Source organism: Chelonia mydas, chromosome 5 (genome assembly GCF_015237465.2).
Source record: "Chelonia mydas isolate rCheMyd1 chromosome 5, rCheMyd1.pri.v2, whole genome shotgun sequence".
In the NCBI taxonomy this organism is placed as follows: Eukaryota; Metazoa; Chordata; order Testudines; family Cheloniidae; genus Chelonia; species Chelonia mydas.
This window is the reverse complement of record NC_051245.2, coordinates 107,803,508-107,826,323: the sequence shown is the minus strand read 5'-3', so window position 1 is coordinate 107,826,323 and position 22,816 is coordinate 107,803,508. Positions and strand designations below refer to the sequence as shown.

The 22,816-nt window shown below is 40.6% G+C and overlaps 1 protein-coding gene across 6 annotated transcripts in view; it reads right to left on the bottom strand.

The window, feature by feature from the left end:
- Positions 1–22,816, bottom strand: part of CNTLN (centlein) — a 294,546-nt gene that overhangs the window by 158,611 nt on the left and 113,119 nt on the right. For 5 of the 6 annotated variants that reach the window (XM_037902022.2, XM_037902023.2, XM_037902027.2 and 2 more), the window contains exons 7-8: positions 22,508–22,670; positions 6,624–6,818 (exon numbers count right to left, since the gene is read on the bottom strand). In XM_037902022.2, coding sequence (XP_037757950.1) covers positions 6,624–6,818; positions 22,508–22,670 — 358 coding nt within the window. The remainder of the gene's footprint in view (positions 1–6,623; positions 6,819–22,507; positions 22,671–22,816) is intronic. The other variant, XM_037902028.2, reaches the window with a different exon arrangement.

Genomic DNA, 22,816 nt, shown 5'->3' with positions numbered 1-22,816 from the left:
CCAGAACAGTTAAAGCATATGGCACAAGTTCATTAATGAACAGTAGCACACAGCACTCTAATTTAATGAAACCACTTGAGCCATAAAAATCAGATTTAGTTAATTCCCTCTTCCCCATTTTTTTTTTCTTTTCTGCATCTAGCCTAAACCCCGGACTCCAACATAATGCCATGGGTGATCCTGCTCTAAAATATAATTATATTTCCCTACATTTATAAACAGAATTCATATTTTCAAAGGCTGTGTTTTCTAACATGCAGTGGGGGAACGAGAGAGAGAGAGAGATGGCCAAAAAGTTTCTTTTGCATAACTCAAATTTAATTCAATATCAATTAATACAGTATATATCATTTGTATTTTAGAAATTACACATAGCAGCTGCCTTCTAACAAAAAAAAAAAAAAACCCTAAAAACAAAATACCTCTTTATTCCGTGAAAAATCTTTCTGTGAAAAAGCAGCTAAACAAGCTGCACCCAGATGGCAAACCAGCTACAGTTTAATTAATCCACTAAAAGCCATTCAGTTTTCAGTAAGGGTAATGTAATTTTGAATAATTGTAGGAAAAAAATCACTAAAACGATCTTAAGTTTTATTATAGCGGCATGAATAGTGCCACTATAGAGTAGTTAAAGTTGAGTTGCTGTTTCCATTATAAACCCTACATTTTCAGTATTCAGAACCTCGGCCATTTCACATTGCTTTAGGTTGAAAATAGATATAAAATTTGTCAGCCTATTAACATCGTAAAAATCAATTACATTCAATCAAGATATTTTTCAGAAAAAGTTCTTCAACAAGTGCACTTCAAAACAGGATTTAGATTTTATTTGACAAGCTCTATACCAAAAATAGCTTAGTTTTCAAAAGTTCTGCAGTTCATTCTTAAAACGGACTACATTTATTTTTATTGTTTCAAAAACTAAAAAAAATTATGGAAGAGTTCTGTCTACATGCTAGCACTGTCTCAGCATCCTGGGTGGAGTCCCCTGTTGTCATTGTAAAATGCCCAATTGCCATATACGAAAACAGGGGTGTTGTGACTGTGTCTATGCTGGAAAAGTGCTAAAGTCCGATTGTTCCAGTACAAGTGATGATTGTAGATACTTTAATACAAAAGATAATAGTGTAGCACTCTTATGAAGACAAGTGTATGGGCTATACTACAATCTATCCTTGTAACCCTAGAACTCTCCAATTCAAACATTTGCTTTATAAAAAAGTGAGAAAAATATAGGCCTTTTTGAGAAACACTATTCTAGCTTTCTCCTTCCTTAAACGAGACACTGCGGGCATCTGAAGTGTCATTTGACTCATTTAAATTTTAAAAAATGTCTGGAAACTCAAAATATACTGCTGATTCCCTCAGACAGAAGCACGGGTATGTTCCTGTATGCAGAGAACTTACCTTTAAGGAAAAATTATCTGCAAAGCATTTTAGTAAGAGTATGTAGCAAAATCTAAAACAATGATGTTAAACATTAAAATTACTGCAATATTCTAATTAAAATTATTTACAGAGATGGTGCTTGTCTTAACTTAAAAATTAAAGACTATTGCTAGTACTAAAAATATAGGTACTATCACTTCTACATTACATTTCAATATAAACAGCATTAACTGTGTTGTAAGAGCAATTACAAGCCATATAATCCTGTAATACAGAACTAATGTAATAATCTCCAGCAAATTGATACTTAGCAGCAGGTTGGAGGGAGATCAACATCTGAAAAATGTTATTGCTACTTTTTGTCATTACAGATTGTAATTTTTACCGAATAGTTCATGTAAACTAATTTGATCAACTTTTACTTCTATTTTTCTTTCTTCAATTTTCTAACTCAAAACACAAGATCTTAAGTGGAAAGTAATTAATAGTTCTTTGGTTGCCAGAATCAACACTCTGTTGCAGTAGAGTGTTTTAAATGATCACCATAATTTGATGACAACATACTGTTCATTATATAGAAGGTAACGATTGACAGTTTAAAAAATTCCATTTTGAGATTTCCATTTTAAGATTTTCTATGTGATCAGATTACAATTATATTTATACATTTTAGTAAAGTAAACTAATGCATGTAGAACATTTCTGAAAGCGTGGTTTCATTCATAATGCATGTATGGCCAAGAAAAGTATTGTATAAATAATACAAGTGGATAATAAGGTTTCTGATGTTATATTTCTACCAAAATCTTATCACTATAACACTATAACCATCAAACTGTTCAGAGGTATGATAGGTTTAAGAAGCCACAAGTAATCAAAATATGATACTAGATAATCCATGGTCATATAGTCATTTTGAAAGGCTTGATGAAAGCTATAATCTGATTGTCTGAAGATAGTTCCAAACATATGTAGTTAATAACTTACAACACACTATGTTAAGATTCAGCTATGATTACTAGCTATGATTAATAGGGAAGTATTCCTTATTACAAAAACAAAAACAAAATATTTTAAAAATTAGGATACTTCCCTATTAATATAATCTGTGATTAATATGAACTAGAAAACTCTTAAAATGAAACTTCAATTTTGCCCTTTTATGCTGTAATATTAAAATATATTGGGTGAAATCCTGGCTCAACTATGGTCAAAGGGACTTTTGCCATTGACTTCAATCAGTCGTCCAAAAACTGTAATTAAATTAACATATCTATAGATGTAATCAACAAAATCATTGAAATCAATGATGTTACACCAGTGTAAAGCTGGAGTAACACACTGGGAATAAGGCTCAGAGGATTTCAGAACAATAACAGTGAATTCATACCGTTTTTAAACTTATTTTATCTCTACATTTCACATACATCACACACAACTTTCCTAGTAGTATCTTTATTTAATTTTAGTGACATATCTGCACTCTTTGTAATAAGTGGTATTTCTGAATGATCTTTACTTTGACCATTGTAGTAGTATTTCCTATTCTGACTGCCTTAAAGAACCACATAATTGGAATTTAGGAGAACGTTATAAAAGTTTCAACAGAATGCACACACCTGTCAAATCTCACAGTCATAAATAAAAATATTCAAATGCCTGTTAATTATGGTGTTTCGATGGAAGTATCATCTCTTAATACTATCTTTAATGTCTCAAGTACCGTACATGTATAAAAAAGTAAGAGACAAGTCAGATGATTACTTTGGTTCAGTAAATATATTTAAATATTTACAATTCACACAGGTAAAAGTTATGTTTTACAAACAGAATACATTTCAGAGTTAAAAATTTACATTGTAATAATGAAACGGACACTATGACTACAAGACAGTGAATAACAACCAAAACCCATAGGTGTTTGCTTTTGGGAATATTTGGAATGCTTTTGTCTTGTTTCATTCTGTTGTTTAATAAACAGAGAAGTAGAACTGTTTAAGAGATAGAATTCCAGAATCATAGGTTAGGAGGGGCCATCATGGTCATCTACTAAGTTCCCTTTAAGCTGCACGGCCGTGCAGCAGGCTACCAAGGGCCGCACAGGTGGGGAGAGGCACTCCTTCCCCGGCCCGGCCCAGCCGGATCTGCCATGGCTGGGGTGAGGGTCACATGCAGTGGAGAGAAATTAAAACCCCGAGCCAAGCAGCAGCACCCTCCGCCCACTGTGCTGCAGCCAACTCGTCTGGTGGGTTTAAATGAGCGACTGCGAGCTAGTTGGAGATGCCTGAGCCGCCACCACACGACTCCGCTGAGCCCCGTGCCATGCTGCCCCTGGCCTGCCACAGCCGCTGCCCCACATCCTGCCAGACCTCCCCCGAGTTTGCCCAGACTTGCGAGCCAGCTGGTGAGCTCAAGGAGGCGAAGGCTGATCTCGTGGGGTATGTGTATCCATGTGCAGAGCTCAGCCAGGGGTGCAATTCCAGTGGCTGATGCAGCCGAGGGTGGATTTATCCCTCCTGTGGGAGCTGAGCAGCTCAAACCCACCTGTGGGCGCAGGGGGAAGAAGGCAGAGTCCCCCCTACCCCCGGCAAAGTTGTCCACTTAGCTGGCAGCCCGTGAAGCTGGAGGTGCACATGGTATTGTCAGGGGTCTGTGCCGGGAGGCACCCTGCAGGCAGTCCCTTCCCCTGAACTTTGCTGGGCTGGAGGGACTGCGGGGAGTGGAGGCACGTGTGACATGGGGCTGGGGCAGTGGTGCTATGTCCCCAGCACGACGCATAGAGGCACCCCTCCCCTGGCCCAGCCCAGCCCCACTGGAGCTGCCATGGTTGGGGAGAGGCACCCCTCCCTCAGCCCCAGCTGCTGTAGCAAGAAAGGGCTAGGGGGAGTCCTCTCTCCCCACCATGACTCCGAGGCAGCCTGCACCCCAAACCTCTCATCCCTGGCCCTGCCCCAGAGCCCACTCCCCGAGTTGGAGCCCTCATCCCCCCACAGCACCACAACCCTCTGCCCCAGCCCTGAGCCCCCTCCCACACTCCAAACCCCTAAGCCCCACTCCTGCCACACATCACCTTCATATTGGTTCACATAACAAAATTCATTCTGCATATGGACGTAAAAATTAGAGGGAACACTGGTCATCTAGTCTAACTGCCTGCCAAGATGCAGGATTTATTGTGTCTAAACCATCCAAGACAGATAATTATCCAGCCTCCTTCTGAAAATCTCCAGTGAAGGAGTTTCCACAACCTTCCTAGGCAGTCTGTTCCATTGTCCTACTGTTCTTACAGTTAGGAAGTTTTTTCCTGAGATTTAATCTAAATCTGCTATGCTGTAGTTTGAACCCATTGCCTCTTGTCCTGCCCTCTGTGGGAAGAGAGAACAACTTTTCTTCATCTTTTTTATGGTAGTGTTTCAAGTATTTGAAGACTGTTATCATGTCCCCCCTTAATTTCCTCTTTTCCAAACTAAATATACCCCATCCCTTTAGCCTTTGCTCATATAACTTGCGTTCCATCCCTTTGATCATCTTTGTCACTTGTCTCTGGATCTTTTTCAGTTTCTCTACATCCTTTCTATATAATGGTGATCAAAACTGGATACAGTACTTCAGCTGATGCCTAACCAGTGTCGAGTAAAGCGGTACTATCACCTCCTGTGACTTGCATGCTATGCCTCTGTTAATGCAATCTAAAACTGCATTTGCTTTTTTTGCAACAGCATCGCATTGCTGACTCATGTTGAGGTTGTGATCCATCATAACTCCCAGATCCTTCTAAGCAGTGCTGCTTCCAAGCCAGTTATCCCCCATTTTTTATTTGTAAATTTGTTTTTTCTCCCAGATTGCAAGGTGTCTGTCCTTTCCTAGGAGAGGGAGTTGGGGACTGTGGAGGAAGAGGGTGCATGCTTATTAACAGACACTGATCACAATGTATTTGTATCACTTAGAAATTTGGAGCTGTCAAACTAAAATATGATCAGCCAAATTCTGCCTTCCCTTCCCTTACACAGGTCCAACACCACTGACATGACTGAGGTTGTACCAAGTGGAAGCGAGGAAGAATTTGTTTCAATGTGTGCAGAGCCTCAGGGACAGCAAATGTTTTTGCCTTTATACATGAGAATGTGGATATTCTTGCTAACATTACAGCATTGCTTCCTCCCTGAGTCTAAACTAATCCCACAGTAGTTCATGTCTGTGCCACCATCTGGAAAATGCATCAATACATTTCCTGGTAAGGGGAAGTCATGGAGAATATTTGAGTACCCCATGAAGAAAGATTATCTATGTTTTCCTCAGATATGACAAGCGACCAGCAACTATTAAAAACACACTAATCTGATTATACTCAAGAAATCAATATTTAACACTTGCAATTACCACTCAGTCTCAAACATCTACATTTTTAGGAAAGTTTATTGAGAATGTGGTAACAGGAAAACTTCAGCAAAATCTAGATGAGCATTTTTTTTTCTACTCAAATAAAAAATGTCTCTGATAAAATTGGCAAAAAGATTGGGTTTTCTGTATTTTTTATATTTTAAAATATTTTTGCTTTGAAGTTTTGGATAAGACAGGAGAGCATTTGATTCTGTGAAATTAAGCAAAGCCAGAGCCCTACAAGACAAGGCTTTAAGAAAATTTTGCAGGTAGAACTTCTCTTGAGGCCCCTTGACTCAATTTGGTCAGTCATTGGCCTTTTGGAAATCCTTTGTGTGTCCAAATTTCTGGTGAGCCCGCAGATGTATCTTGTGGTGTTTTTTAAGTAGGTGGTCTATCGATAAAGGATGAAGATGAAATAGCACTACTGTACTACTCCCCATAGACATTACAACTTAGTTTTAAAAAATAGTTTAATGATTTCTAGAGAAGTCTTTTTCCTTTTAATATTGTCTTTGGAGCTGGGACTCATTAATGACTTTTAGTAGTATAGCCACAAACAATGAGATTGCCAGGCTCAACAGTCACTGACAAAAATTGGGAAATTTCACATTCTTCTTATCAGCAAATTATATAACTCTCAGTTTTCAACCACAAAATATTCATGACACAAAAACAGAAATTTCACACAAACCTGCCAGTAGATTGCAGATTTCCTCTGGCTTTATTCCAGAATATGAGTGGTAGTCTGCTTGCATATGCCTTCTATTATTATCAGCAGAAGTATCTATAGGTTCCTCTGTGCTATTGACTGTGTGGAAGCTTTATAATCTATTAAATACAATTTACCTCACCTGTTCCCTGTGTTTTGGATGAGAATCTTGATGTACCGGATGTAAGGCCTCTCGGGCCTGCTGTAGTTGTTCTTCCAGCCACTTTATCTTTTGTTCTTTTTCCAGTAGCTGACCCTGAAGAGAAGCATGACTTTGCTGGAGCTGAATCTCCCTTGCTTTCAGAGTTTCAAAACATATAGTCAATTCGTTGTAAAGCTATTTTTAAAGAAAATGTAACATGGGATTAATAAATGCCATCACTGAAAACAAGTACTTCAATTTATTGCTGTTTTTAGTTTACAAAGTCATATAGCCACCAGGATCATGATTTTCTTCACTATTCTTATTGCAATATTGGTCACACTTGTTTCCACCCCCTCACTCTCATCATATTGGCAGATGTACTGCCTTTACCTTTTATCCTTTATCTTTGTAACTAAGGAATTCAACAGTGTAATGTGTTTCAAACAACTGCTTCTCCACCCAAACAGGCCTAACATTAGAACCGCAGCAGTTCCATATACCTTTGTATGATGATTGTGAGCAGAAATTGGTATTCACAAACTTTAAAAAAAAGAAGTATTTACCTTAATTCTTGAACAGCTCTATAAATACAAAACCAAGCAAATGCACATGCACGCATGTGCACACACACACACACACACACACACAAAACAAGGTTCACTGATTAGGAATAGCAGAAAAAATTACTAAATGAAATATTTCCTCTGGAAGTGAGCTTATTAACTGGGGCAGCAAACATGAAATAGAAAAACTCCTGTTTTACCTGAAGGAGATAAAGTTTAAATTTTGAAGATAAGAATAAAGTCCACACACCAGACTAGGATATAACTGCCTGCATAACTTGGCCCTCCCTATTTATGTCTTTTGCCTATTTCACCCTGCTCTGTCAAAGTTTCTAGGCTAGGCTGCCTGTTTGTCTTCCATGCTGGTCTTCTATGCTTAATGCCCTTTCTGAGCTGAACCATAAACCCATTTCTTTCACTGCATTTAAATCCCCTCAGAAGACCCATTTCTGCCATGACACCTAAAAGAAACCAATCAATGGATTATGACTAGATTTTTGGCAGCTATAAATAATACTTTATTTAGTTGGCATATAGATAAATGTATATAATTTAGTGATAAAACATTATATTATTTAACACTGTCATGAACTGCATTGTCATTTGTTTATATCTTATGCATCTCTTTCTTTTCCCCTTTGTCTGTTTGGTTTTGCCTTTCAGAGCATCAGCTCTTTGGGGAAGGAATCAGATCTTCTATTATGTTTGGAAAACATCTAGCACTTTGTGGGCTCTATTAGAAACAATAAAATCTATTCCTACTCGTATTGTTTTGTCAGAACCATGACCACACAAAATCTAGTCAAGACAAATGTAATTACTTATTGACTGCCCAAAAAACTGATCACAGACCAGACCACTCTACCTAAGCATATTCTAATTCCAGATATATTTAAGACTCACAAAGTGTCATTAAAAATAACTGAAGTATTACATTGAAATGTTTGTGTCTACTAGATAGAGACTGATGTATTTTTTGGAAATACAAATACTATCTTAATCAAATTTATGGACAGCAGCAAGTTTCTCAATTATTTTTCTAATCGCATGAATATCTGATAGAAAAATAAAGACTTCATCTTTATAAAGACTTGCATTCCTATACAATGTCCTTCCAAATGAATAGAATAGTGGGATACAACACTTATCTCCAGCCATAACTGGATAAGCTGATTAGCTGGATCATACTGGTATGCCAATCTGCTATTTTTATTATTAGAAGCACTTACGTGGTCATAATTATAATTTTTAAAGGTTGCATCCTATTAAAATGAGAACAACACCGTTCTCTTTTTCCTGACTGGCAGAAGTACTGAGCACCCACCACTCCTACTGAAGTTAATTGTTGGTGGCTGTGCTCAGCAACTGACAGGATCAGGCCCTAAGCGACAAACAACATATCTGTTTACATTCTGAAGGCTATCTTTGTAACCAATTCTGCTAAAAAATTATTTAATTGAAAGCTAGAGAAAACAGCACAATCTGCTGAAAATCCATATGAAAAACATACAACCTCAGAATTCATCCATTTTCCACGTCTCTGTTCTATGCAAACATTTTTCTGCACCACCCATTTATTAGTTCATAGCATGGAATTTAGACAGTAATTTATTTACTACTAGGAAATTTCAAAAAGAAAATTATGTCTGCATAAAGGAAAGCTCATTTGTCCAGCCTACCGTGCCAATTGGAATGACTTACAGCAGCTCGTCCACCTTTTCATTGATTGGCATGGACACTAGTAGGTGGACTGAGTGCTTTCTTAATATTTCTAAAGGGATTATTTTCTTTTGTTTTGAGGATGTATCTTTTCAGCCACATTGCAGTGAGGGGACAACTTAATATCTGAGATCACACAGGATCAAAGAAGGTAGTATGGCTGCAGAGGACAATAAAGGGGAACAAAAAAATGGATAAACAGGCAAAATGTAAAATGAAGTTTAAGAGAACTAAGGAGGAAATTTAAGAAAGAAAGAGCCAAATAAGAAAATATTTATGTCCATCAGAAGTAGGAAGCTCAAGGGAGGAATCAATGGGTGAAACCCTGGCTCCACTGAAGTCCATGGGAGCATTACTATTCACGTCAACGGAACAAGGAATTCATCCAGTGTATCTGTTAGATTACCAAGGTATAAAGGGGGCAACCAAAGAGGATAAGGAAATTTCAGAGATGCTAATATTGCTTACATGAAAAAATAATTGCAGGGAAATATTTAATGTAATTTTGAATGCATGTAATGGAATTTAGCAGCTGGAATTAAGGAGAAAGGGTAACTGCCATGTGACCAGCTGCATGCCAAAAGGAAGTGCTTCACAGACAACAGCTTGAGAACGTCTTTATTCTGCTCCAGGGCTATACTTTCTTTAAAAGTAGCAAAGAGTTGTAGATAGAGAACTCTAGATAAAGATATTTTTTTAAAATGATAAAACAACTTGAAATAAAGCACTCTGTAATAAATCAGTAGGACCAAATGGCATCATCCAAGAGTCATGAGGAACTGAAGAATGAAGTAGCTGAACTACTAACAAAGACAGATGAAACTTGTAATAACGGCCATCTCCACTCAACACTCCTCTGTCTCAGCTACATTAAAATATTCCCAAATTTTCCAGTGCAACTTGTCTAATATTTATTTTAACAAATTTAGCTACAGAACTGGTTTTTGCTGGTTTTTTGAACAGTTGTTTAAAACATGTTATTGTGCAAAAAGAGCAATTTCCACTGTACCATACTAAAGCTAATACTGTAGGTCTTCCAAAATAACTAGAAATATAATTTTAAAAATGCAGATGAGTATGTGATGAAAAGAAACAAACAAGGCATTTGTTAGGATAATTCATACCTCTCTAACACTTTAAAATTCTTGAGGTGTTACCAAATTTGTGGACAGAATGTGTTGATGACAAAATCATTTTAAGTCAGTTAAGACAAGGAAGGCCTTTGGGGAACTCCAGAAGGACCTAACAAAACTAGGTAATTAGCAACACAGTAGATAAAATTCAACAGACAAGAGCAAGTTAATGCATACTGAAAACAACAATTTATAATTACCCACACATCAATGGATTATAAATTAATAGTAACTTCTCAGGGAAAAGATCTAGTGTACTCAGTAAAGATATCTGCTCAATCTGCTTCATGTTCAAAAAGGGCGGGGGATGTTAGACTACATTAAGACGGGGTAAAAATAATATAGAAAATATTATGGCATCATCATAGAAACTGATGATCCATCATCATGCTCAGTTTTTGTCACCTCAAAGAAATGTAAGCAGAAAAAGGAGGAGTTCAGGAAAGGACAACAAAAAATACTAAGAGTCACTGAAACAAAGGCTTTTCATACATGAAAAGATTTAAAAGTTTAGGACCATTCTGTCTGGAAAGAAAAAGAATAAAAGAACAGGTGGTGTGATCGAGATATTAAAAAAATGAATATAGGCAAGGCCAGTTGAACATTCTTATATACCTTTTCTTAAAAGACTAGAAAAAGAGGATATCAGATTAATTTTAAAAAACAACTTTAAAATATTAATACACTTTTATACAACATAAAATTAACATGTAGGACTCACTTCCATGAGAGGTTATTGAGGCAAATACTATTTCTTTACCCAGGAGAAAATTACAGTAACAGTCAATTCTCATGCTCTAGGGTCTAAACTAATAACCAGTTAGGGTGAGAAATGTTTCCCTCCATACCATAGTACTGCATAATTAGATTCACTGTTTTTATATTTTCAAAGGTTTCAGAGTAGCAGCTGTGTTAGTCTGTATCCGCAAAAAGAACAGGAGTACATGTGTCATTGGCTACTTTTCTTCCTCAAATATTTTAAAGGGAATATTTTGGCCCGGTTGATTAATGCCCAGTATAAAGAAAGGTGAAATCTTCATTCCATTGAAGTCAATGGCAAACCTCCAAGTCACTTCAATGGAGCCAGTATTTCACACACATTACTTTGTTTCTTATCATTGTACAACACATTTTGGATGATATTCCTTCCTTGTAGAAAATCAAATAGGAAGGTGGAATGAAGAATCTAGTCAATCTGGTACAGTCATTTGCAGTTAAGACAGTTTGTCCTGAGAAACAGGTTCCCAGCAAGGTAGACAAAACAGGAGTACTCGAATATTTCTCTGTCTACAGTATAGCTCTCCAATGTTCCTTGATCATATCAGAGTTTTGTACAACCTAGCTTGATGAAATGGTAGTTTTGTGCTGGGTTTTTATCATTTTGTTTATGGAATACGCTTAACGTATTGCACTCATTAGTAATGTATTAATTCTGTTATGCTTTCATTGTGAGTTATTAAAGTTTGTCTACATCAGGGGTCGGCAAACTTTGAGAAGTGGTGTGCCAAGTCTTCATTAATTTAAGGTTTTGCATGCCAGTAATAAATTTTACATTTACGGGGCCCCCCGACGGAACCCCAGGCTGGCAGCGGGCTGAGCGGTGCCGGCGGCCAGGACCCCGGCTAACAGGGGCCGGTGGCCGGAACCTCAGACCAGCAGCGGGCTGAGCAGCTCAGCCCACTGCTGGTCTGAGATTCCGTCTGCTGCCCATGGGGCCCCAGCCGCCAGCCCCGCTCATCCCGCTGCAGGGGCCAGCAGACGGAATCCCAGACCGGCAGCGGGCTTAGCGGGGCGGGCGGCTGGGACCCTGGCTAGCAGCAGAGTGCCACTAAAAATCGGCATGCATGCCACAGGTTGCCGACCCCTGGTCTACATTAACAGCTAAGATTGATATTCCTCAAAGAGCATGCTGAATGCTTCTCTGGTTTTCCACTGCTCAGGGCAAGAAATCTAGATTCCCTGAGTAATGATGAATTATATAAAAAATATAGATGAATGTATCTACACCCAGCTAAGCAACTTAAGGGGTAAGAAGCCTGCTGTTGAATAGGTGATTCCTTGTCAGAACAAGAAATACCTGACCTGATGCTGTGTAGATCAGTGGCTCTCAACCTTTCCAGACTACTGTATTCCTTTCAGGAGTCTGATTTGCCTTGCGTACCACAAGTATCACCTCACTTAAAAACTATTTGCTTACAAAATTAGATGTAAAAACACAAAAGTATCACAGCATACGATTACTGAAAATTGCTTACCTTCTTATTTTTACCATGTAATTATAAAATAAATCAATTTGAATATAAATATTGTACTTACATTTCAGTGCAATACTTGAGCCTGTTTTTCACTTGTGAGCCTTGTCTGAAGCCTGAGCCCTGCTGCCCGGGGCTGAAGCATGTAACTTAGCTTTCTGGAGCCTCCTGTGGCATGGGAACTTGGGCAGTTGCCCTGCTTGCCTTCCCCTAACACCAGCCCTGCACTTGCGACCCCCTAAGCCCATCCTGCAATCCTCACGTTGATCTAGATGAGTTGAGTATCCCCTGGTAGACCTCTGTGTATCCCAGGGTTGAGAACCACTGTTCTAAAATATTGTAATATGCCACATTGGATCTGGTGTTCCTTTTCATATGCATTATCACTCAATGAGCTCACTGCATTAAAAAAAGGTAACTGAAGTCTTCAACTTATAGTTCTGAATCTAATCAAATTAAGTAGCTGTCCTCATAGAAATATTTAAATATACTTGCTCCTGTGATTTTTCTCCCTTTTTGCAGACACACTTCTCTCCTCCAGCACTTAGTGTCCTCAGCATCATAGAATTCCCATCAGGCATAACTTTCTGTGGTATAAAATACCATTCCACTGTCACATACACTAGGACCAAGATGTTCAAACATGGGTGCTGAAAGATAGGTTCCTGAATTCAAATTTAGGTACCTGGATGAGTGATCAGATTTGTAACATGCTGAGCACCCAACAGATCCCACTCAGCAATTTTCAAAATCAAGCCACTTACTAAAATAAGACACATGTTGAAAATTGTAGCCTAGGATCTTTTCAAGCATGAAGAATATAAGGAGGTCCTGAAATCTAGGGTCAGAACAATGAGTGCTGCAACTTAACCTGCACCTCCTGTTTTCAAAAGCTCTCTGAGGGTACATGTACACTGCAAAAACAGACCCACAACAGCAAATCTCAGAGTGTGTTTATTTTTATTCTTAATTTACAGTTGTTGAATTTCTCTCTATTTCTGTAAAATTTCCAATAAAATACTCTTATTTAAAAGCTACGTTAACTGGGTTTCATAATGGTTAGCTTGGACAATCACACTGGGAGGCTCAAGCAGAGAAACTGAACTCAGAGCCAATCTGTAACAGCCTGGTTACTTGTTTTTAGGCTTGAAGGAGGCTACAAATCTCCACAAACTCAACAGGGCAACAGAATGACGGACAAAGGGTACTTTGGGCATAAAATGAGCCAAACCACCTGAACTAAAGATTTATCCCAAAACAGATTAGGCATTATTCCATATTTCCTTTCTTATATATGGAATATAAACTTGTACCAATCCATTATAAAGGGAGAATTGCACTATGCTTTCTTTGAAGCCAATACAGCTTCTGACCATACCAGAGGTATAGCTGTTGAACAACACACTCCCTTCTTAAGAAGGAATGTGTACCACCATGTACAGTGCTCCCAGTCTCTGCTGCTTTAAGAGACTAGGATCTAATTCCAGAATTCAAACCTGGTCCCCATTTGATGGCAAACAGTGCTTCCTCTACGCCACTGACATCTATGAGATGTACAGTAAGTATGATTAATGAAGAGACTGAAAAGCAAAACCGCACCGAAGGGAACTTCAGCATTATGAAAACAAAAGGCTTAAACTGTAAATTTCAGAAAACTCTGATAAGACGGTTAAGGAGCTCAGAATCTCTTCTTGTCTTATTATCCTTAGTATTGATTGAAGTCTCTCCACCTTGAAATGATTGGTGAGGACAAATCTATAGACTCCCATTAAATCCAGCACAGGAATGAAGTCCCCTGAGCAATTGGGACTAATAAAGCAGATGGAACACATTTTAGAAAATATTCCTTACTTTGAGAACTAGAACTATAGCCACAATATGAAATAGATATCAATGTCTTTTCATAAATCCTCTAATCTGAAGGAGTTTTTGCAGGGCATGGCATCCTTAAAAATGTGTGTGGAATCAAGGGAAGAGGTACAGGTATTGCAAATCCTAACCTGATTTCAGCAAGTCAGTGCATCTTGATAAAATAGACCACTGATCTTTAAATGTCTTCTCACTTTGCCACAGTCTCACTACAGCAAGGCCTGAAAGGGAATTTGTGATGGACTTATGCCTATCCACTACAGGTTTGTGATGGACTTATGCCTATCCATTATGTCTGGTTTGTCAGACAAGTAATTTCTTTGACTCAACCAACTGTTTCCTAATGCACATTAATACCAGTGCAAAGAGCAGTTCTTCTCAAATGGTAGACTAGTAAAATAAACCACAGCCAACCACACTGCCTAAGCTATAGCACACAGCGCCTATCTGACCAGTAACACAGAGGTCATTGATCTTGCTGTAAGGGACAATATATCATAGGATGTACACACTGATAGGCTCAATGCCATTTGGAAAAGTAGAAAAATATTCCTCTGTGAATTTGTCTATAGAATAGCTGACAAGTCCTTATCTAGCTTTTGCAGCCAGCATATTATTAATCCAGGGAGACAAACACAATGCTTCTGGAATACTGTGCCTTTGAGCTATAAGGAGTATACAGAGGATTGCATCTTTTTTCAAGTTACTAGGATCACCAAGGCTTCTTGTAACCTCAATAGGAGTGTACATGTTAGGACTTAAAGAGGGTAAGTACATATTGCCTTAGAAACTTCAGGACACTTAGTTACCTTTGGTTGCTTCACATAGCTCATTGAACAACCTATTTCAGGACATTTATTAGACTTTAGAAAGTGCTCCAGTAAAGCATCCCTTATGTCCAGCAGTCTAAAATTTCTGTGAAAAAATTCTTATCAACTGTTTTGCTACAATTATAATATCTCCAGTTTCAATATTTCCGAAATAATAGCAATGGCATCCTAAGTGTTGTCTTAATTTATTCAGACCAAAGACCATTGCTCTCACTGATTACAAACAAAGTAGTACAATCTTGGAATTTTTAAATAGACTACACCAGCTTTGTCTCTCTCGTGTTAAAAGGCAGTAACAGAAATATTGAAGTTAGGTATTTAATAGAACAATTTCCTAAAATAAAAGGTAAATATGTTCGCCCCAGTTTGTCACATATACTAAAAGATCGATCAGATCTCAAAATAGGAGCCATCTAATAATTTAACGGCATGGGTGTTACGATTTTAGCTTGCAAGGAGAAGACAAAAAGAGGAGATTTCCAGGTACAGGATGTTTAAATGGCTTTTGTGTTTCTCTGCAGTTTAAATAGTGTCTTACTTGCCAGTTAGTGGTCAGTCGGGATAGTCTGTGTTTAACTGGGTTAAGATGCCAGCCTCACTCCCCAATGTTCCAAGAATATTCATTTAAAAAAACCTCTGGGGTAGCTCACTTAAGGGATTCCTATGAGTTGAGGAGAAGCAGGGGTCATCAATTCAGTACTAAACAGAAAAAACAGTCACCCATCTTTTGTAACTGTTGTTCTTTGAGATGTGTTGCTCATGTCCATTCCATTCCAGGTGTGTGCGGTCGTCGGAGGTTTTTACCTTAGTAGTATCCGTAGGGCTGGCTGTGGAGTCCCCTTGAGTGCCACGTGCATGCCGTGGTATATCAGGCACTGCCAGCCCCATGCCCTCTCAGTTCCTTCTTGCCGACAACTCCGACAGAGAGGTAGGAGGGCGGGTACTGCAATGGATATGAACAACACATCTCGAAGAACAACAGTTACGAAAGGTAGGAAACTATTTTTTCTTCAACTGCTTGCTCATTTCAATTTCATTCAAGGTGACTCACAAGCAGTATCAATGGAGGTGGGTTCAGAATTCACAGTCTTGCTTTCGGTTTGCAGCACAGTTCTGCCGAAGCCAGCATTGTCTCAACCCTGTAGAGTCAGCACATAATGCAATGCGAACATGTGGACGGACGACCAGGTAGCAGCCCAACAGATTTCTTGGATCGCCACCTGGCCCAGGAAGGCGGCTGATGACACTTGTGTCCTCATTGCATGCGCCGTCACAATTGCTGACAGGAGCACCTTTACCACCTCATAGCAGTCCACTCCAAATAATAGATGAGGAGGTATCAATTCCAGGAGAGGCAAAGCTGCTTTTGTAATGAGCCAGCCAATTCTATTATTGGGAGTGGACTACGTCCACCCTGATCGAATTGGCCCTGTCAACACTGGTTCTCCACTTGTGAGGTAACTCCCTTCTCTCCATGTGTCATTATATAATGCCTGCATCTGTAAATTTCACTCCACACATCTGAAGAAGTGGTTTTTTTTACCCACAAAAGCTTATGCCCAAATAAATCTGCTAGTCTTTAAGGTGCCACTGGACTCCTTGTTTTTGTGGATACAGACTAACACAGCTACCCCCTGACACTTGACACCATGCTAAGCTTTGTAATGATACTTTACAAGAGACCTTTTGCATGAAACATATTCCAGTTACATTATATTCACACGCATTAGCATATTTTCATAAAATCATATAGAGTGCAACGTCACAGTAGGCACAGGTTCCTTTCCCTGACCTTGGAATGGGCTTCCGGTATCGGGCCCAATGCTGGTGGGACCGCCGACCAATGCTCTGACACGGCCATCAAGGAGTGCTGCAAAGGGGGCATAGTCACAACTGGTACACCCCACATGCTCCAATACGGCCACTGCGTTGGCCACTGGCCATGCTGCCAGTGTGGTGCCGCAGATGAGGGAGCGGGCTCCGGTGTCCCATCACGCCGATGGGATCTAGGCGATGGGCTGAACTGGCCTGGAGGACAACCGGTGAGAAAATGAGCAGCGCCAGGAACACTACAGGGGGTGTCAACCCCGTGCTAGTGAGTAGCGCCAAGGCAACAGCCTGGCCGACCAACAATGCATCTTGGAGCTGCTCCAGGATCCTCGATGTGGCGGAGAAGATCGTTGTCTTCTGTCCGGCGACCTATGGTGTTCCCCTGTCCCGAGGGGTCTTAATGGCGGGCTTGCCCTCTTGGGGAGCCTTAGCCGGGTCCTGCAGCACCAGGGTCAACATCGGAGCAGGTGGAGACCTGTACTCTCTGCTCCTGAGAAGCCTGGGATGACAACAGTACAGGCAGGGGTGTGGGTCCCATACCACTCCCAGGAGTCAGTGACAGACCTTTAAGGGAGCTGGGAGCCCCAATCAGGGAGACACAATCACATGGCTCTGGAGTAGCCTGGCAGGCAGGCCCAGGTCCCTTGGTAGATGCCCCGTGGGCCTTCTTGCTCGGTGCTGGGGAGTGCTTCTTGGCGTTCTTCTTCGGCACTAGTGATGGTGAACGGTGCTGGGAGGAGCCAGGTGCCGGTGCACACGGAGGCCAAGGCGCTTGGTGCAACCTGCCTGGATGGCTCGGAAGCCGGGCGGAAGCAGACTCCGTCAGGAGATCCCTGAGGCAGATGTCCTGCTCTTTTTGGGCCAAAAGTTTTTGCAGCTCCGGGACTGCTCATTAACGTGCGACTCCCCCAAGCACTTAAGGCAGCTGTTATGGGGGTCACTCACAGGCATAGGCCTCTTGCAATCTGAGCAGGGCTTAAACCCAGGAGAGCGGGGCATTCCCTGCCTGGGGAAAAGTCCTGCTGGGACCCTAAGTACTAACTAACACTTAACAACCAGTTAACAGCTACTTAACACTACTATATACAAACTATGTACAAAGACTCTAAGACACAAAGTTCAAAAGGAGAAACCGCTCGCTCTTGCTAAGCAAGAAAGGCGCTCCGACTGACTACCACGGGCGGTAAGAAGGTACTGAGAGGGCGTAGGGCTGGTGGCGCCTGATATACCGCGGCATGAGCATGGCACTCCAGAGAGCGCCACAGCCGACCCTATGGGTAGTGCGAAGGCAAAAATCTCTGACGAGCGCGCACGTGGGTGCACACGCACTTAGAATGGAATCGACATGAGCAAGCACGCCAAGAAGAATAACTGATCCCAAAAAGGGCAATACCTTTGTTCTCTGTATTCTCAAGCTGCCTATCGGCCAGTGCAGCAGTCATAGAATACAGAATATCAGGGTTGGAAGGGAACTCAGGAGGTCATCTAGTCCAACCCCCTGCTCAAAGCAGGACCAATCCCCAACTAAATCATCTCAGCCAGGGCTTTGTCAAGCCTGACCTTAAAAACCTCTAAGGAAGGAGATTCTACCACCTCCCTAGGTAACACAGTCCAGTGCTTCACCACCCTCCTAGTAAAAAAGTTTTTCCTAATATCCAACCTAAACCTACCCCACTGCAACTTGAGACCATTACTCCTCTTTCTGTCATCTACTACCACTGAGAACACTCTAGATCCATCCTCTTTGGAACCCTCTTTCAGGTAGTTGAAAGCAGCTATCAAATTCCCCCTCATTCTTCTCTTCCTCAGATTAAACAATCCCAGTTCCCTCAGCCTCTCCTCATAAATCATGTGTTCCAGACCCCTAATCATTTTTGTTGCCCTCTGCTGGACTCTTTCCAATTTTTCCACATCCTTCTTGTAGTGTGGGGCCCAAAACTGGACACAGTACTCCAGATGAGGCCTCACCAATGCCAAATAGAGGGGAACGATCACGTCCTTCGAACTGCTGGCAATGCCCCTACTTATACATCCCAAAATGCCATTGGCCTTCTTGGCAAAAACGGCACACTGGTGACTCATATCCAGCTTCTCGTCCACTGTAACCCCTAGGTCCTTTTCTGCAGAACTGCTGCCTAGCCATTCGGTCCCTAGTCTTAGCGGTGCATGGGATTCTTCCGTCCTAAGTGCAGGACTCTGCACTTGTCCTTGTTGACCCTTATCAGATTTCTTTTTGGCCCAATCCTCTAGTTTGTCTAGGGCCCTCTGTATCCTATCCCTACCCTCCAGCGTATCTACCTCTCCTCCCAGTTTAGTGTCATCTGCAAACTTGCTGAGGGTGCAATCTATGCCATCCTCCAGATCATTTATGAAGATATTGAACAAAACTGGCCCCAGGACCAACCCTTGGGGCACTCGATACTAGCTGCCAACTAGACATGGAGCCATTGATCACTACCCGTTGAGCCCGACAATCTAGCCAACTTTCTATCCACCTTATCATCCATTCATCCAGCCCATACTTCTTTAACTTGCTGGTAAGAATACCATGGGAGACCGTGTCAAAAGCTTTGCGAAAGTCAAGGAATAACATGTCCACTGCTTTCCCCTCATCCACAGAGCCAGTTATCTAGTCACAGAAGGCAATTAGATTAGTCAGGCATGACTTGCCCTTGGTGAATCCATGCTGACTGTTCCTGATCACTTTCCTCTCCTCTAAGTGCTTCACAATTGATTCCTTGAGGACCTACTCCATGATTTTTCCGGGGACTGAGGTGAGGCTGACTGGCCTGTAGTTCCCAGGATCCTCCTTCTTCCCTTTTTTAAAAGATGGGCACTACATTAGCCTTTTTCCAGTCGTCTGGGACCTCCCCCGATCGCCATGAGTTTTCAAAGATAATGGCCAATGGCTCCTCAGTCACATCTGCCAATTCCTTTAGCACTCTCGGATGCAGCGCATCCGGCCCCATGGACTCGTGCTCGTCTAGCTTTTCTAAATAGTCCTGAACCACTTCTTTCTCCACAGAGGGCTGGTGACCTCCTCCCCATGCTGTGCTGCCCAGTGCAGTAGTCTGGGAGCTGACCTTGTTCATGAAGACAGAGGCAAAAAAAGCATTGAGTACATTAGCTTTTTCCACATCCTCTGTCACTAGGTTGCCTCCCTCATTCAGTAAGGGGCCACACTTTCCTTGACTTTCTTCTTGTTGCTAACATACCTGAAGAAACCCTTCTTGTTACTCTTAACATCTCTTGCTAGCTGCAACTCCAGGTGTGATTTGGCCTTCCTGATTTCACTTCTGCATCCCCAAGCAATATTTTTATAGTCTTCCCTGGTCATTTGTCTAATCTTCCAGTTCTTGTAAGCTTCTTTTTTGTGTTTAAGATCAGCAAGGATATCACTGTTAAGCCAAGATGGTCACCTGCCATATTTACTATTCTTTCTACACATCGGGATGGTTTGTCCCTGTAACCTCAATAAGGATTCTTTAAAATACAGCCAGCTCTCCTGGACTCCTTTCCCCCTTATGTTATTCTCCCAGGGGATCCTGCCCATCCGTTCCCTGAGGGACTCAAAATCTGCTTTTCTGAAGCCCAGGGTCAGTATTCTGCTGTTCTCCTTTCTTCCTTGTGTCAGGATCCTGAACTCGACCATCTCATGGTCACTGCCTCCCAGGTTCCCATCCACTTTTGCTTCCCCTACTAATTCTTCCCGGTTTGTGAGCAGCAGGTCAAGAAGAGCTCTGCCCCTAGTTGGTTCCTCCAGTACTTGCACCAGGAAATTGTCCCCTACCCTTTCCAAAAACTTCCTGGATTGTCTGTGCACTGCTGTATTGCTCTTTTTTCTTTTCTCACCTCCTGCTGAGAGGCACTGCTTGAGAAGGGTCAGTCAGTCTCTTGAAAATAATATGAGTCTCACTACAAGAGATTTGCCAGTATAGCTATAGATAGGTATATTGGCAAACCATCCAAGTGTAGGTGCAGCTTATACTGGCAAAAAAGTGCTTTTCTCGGCATAGCTTATACAAACTCCCCAAAGTAATGAAGCTACACCAGGAAAAGCAGTTATGCCAGTATAACTTTGTCTACATTAGGGATTTTGCCAGTATAGAAAGGTCATTTTAAAAAAAAAATCATACTCCCATCTCACATAGACATTACTATACCGGGAAAAGTTACTAGTATAGACTTAGCCTCAGCTCTGAGACACAGCTGTGGAAGAAATCCTTGTCACCTGTAACTGTGTCAATATTTTTACCTTGAAGACAGAGCTGCACCAATTTTTGGAGTGTCTCATCAAAGGAACCACTCAAATGAGATGCTTGATGTCAGTGAGAGACCAGTCAGGAGTGATGGCAGAGGTGCAGAGGAATGGCACAGGAGAGAGAAAAGGCTGAAGAAAAGCAATTTGGAGGGTGAGAGAGGAAGAAGGATAAAGCAAAATCTAGTAACTACATCCTAAAAAGTAAAGCAAAGGGTTGCTGTCATTCACACTGTTTTGCCAGATGCAAGCAGAACTTCTCATGTGTTCCACTGGTGATTTCTATCATAATACACTCTGCAGCTTTTCTAGGCCACTTCAGTGCTGACCCAAGAGAAAAGGACCACGAGCTCGTGATATAGAGCACCCAAAGTTTACCTGTATGCAATTCATATTACTAAGAACTTTTATTCATGATGAGTAGTGCTCAATACACTTTTCCAGTAACAGCAACGCTCTGTACCTGTGATTGCCATGATATACTTCGATATGAGACAACCCAGCATACCCTTAGATATCCACCACCTAGTTTAGTTTGTTAATCTTCTGAGCTTCACAATTTTATAACAAGCTTCACAGGTAAAAAGCTGAAGAGAATTAATGTTCTCTGAAAAGGGTGTTGGTCAGTAGTCACCTTGAAAAATAAAAACGTTCCAGGATCTATAGAAGGTACATAAATGTTCTGTATAATACTTAGGTCTTCTTCCTTTTCTACATTTATTAAAGACAAAGAAGCATGTCTTCTGTCTTTTGTGTAACGTAAAGCCATGTTTACATCATTATGTTAAAGCCAAAAAGCTTTAAATTCAAGATGGTGCCTATAAGAGAAATTTCTCTAAGTGGCTATCAACATTCATAGTACTTACCAAAGCTATGAAATCATATTATATTATAATATATATTATATATATAGTTTTGCAGATGATTTTTTGCAATAAGTTTTCAAATTTTGTCACTTTGGCAAAAAAAAATTGTTTGAGATTGACAAGAGTATCAAATTTACACATGAATTCTCCAACTAATCAACTAATAATAGGTATTATAAACTTAAACCTCCACTTCCCGTGAATGGGAGAGGAAGAGAAACAAAGATAGGCAAAGCAAACTGTAAAAATTGGCTGTTATGCTTTGTAATCCATCAGGACTTTTTTCCATGTATCATTAAATTCTACATGTTTAGTGCTAGAACATGCAGTCCTGATAGAAGCAGTGGGCATTCCTCTTCAGTGGGTATAACTGGGCCCCAAAGAACCTTCCACTCCACCTTCCACCTTTTCAATCACAAAGTAGCAATACAAGTGGGCAATACCACATGGTGCTTTAAACAGGGATACCCTATTATCCAAGATGCTGCATATTGATAGTTATTGGCAGTACTCACAAGTAGGTTTCAATGTATACTTTTGTGATAGAAAAAAGATGCATACTTTTTGATATGATATAGTTTCAGCTGTGTGAGCATCTTCCTGATTTCTCAGTACTTTTTGCGTATCCATATTGAGAGCCTGAAGCTGCTGAATCAGCTCTGCCTGCTGTGCTGTATGTTCTGTGTTTTGTTTGTAAAGATTCTGCAGCTCCCGCAACTCCTTCCTGTGCAAAGCAAGCAATAAACAGGAAAGCATGACTAGAAGGACAACAGTTAAACACTTGTGTTCAGCTAATTTTATTTTATATAATGAGCTTTCTACTGTCATTTATTTTACTTGTCAATTTCCTTCTAAACACTAGAAATTATC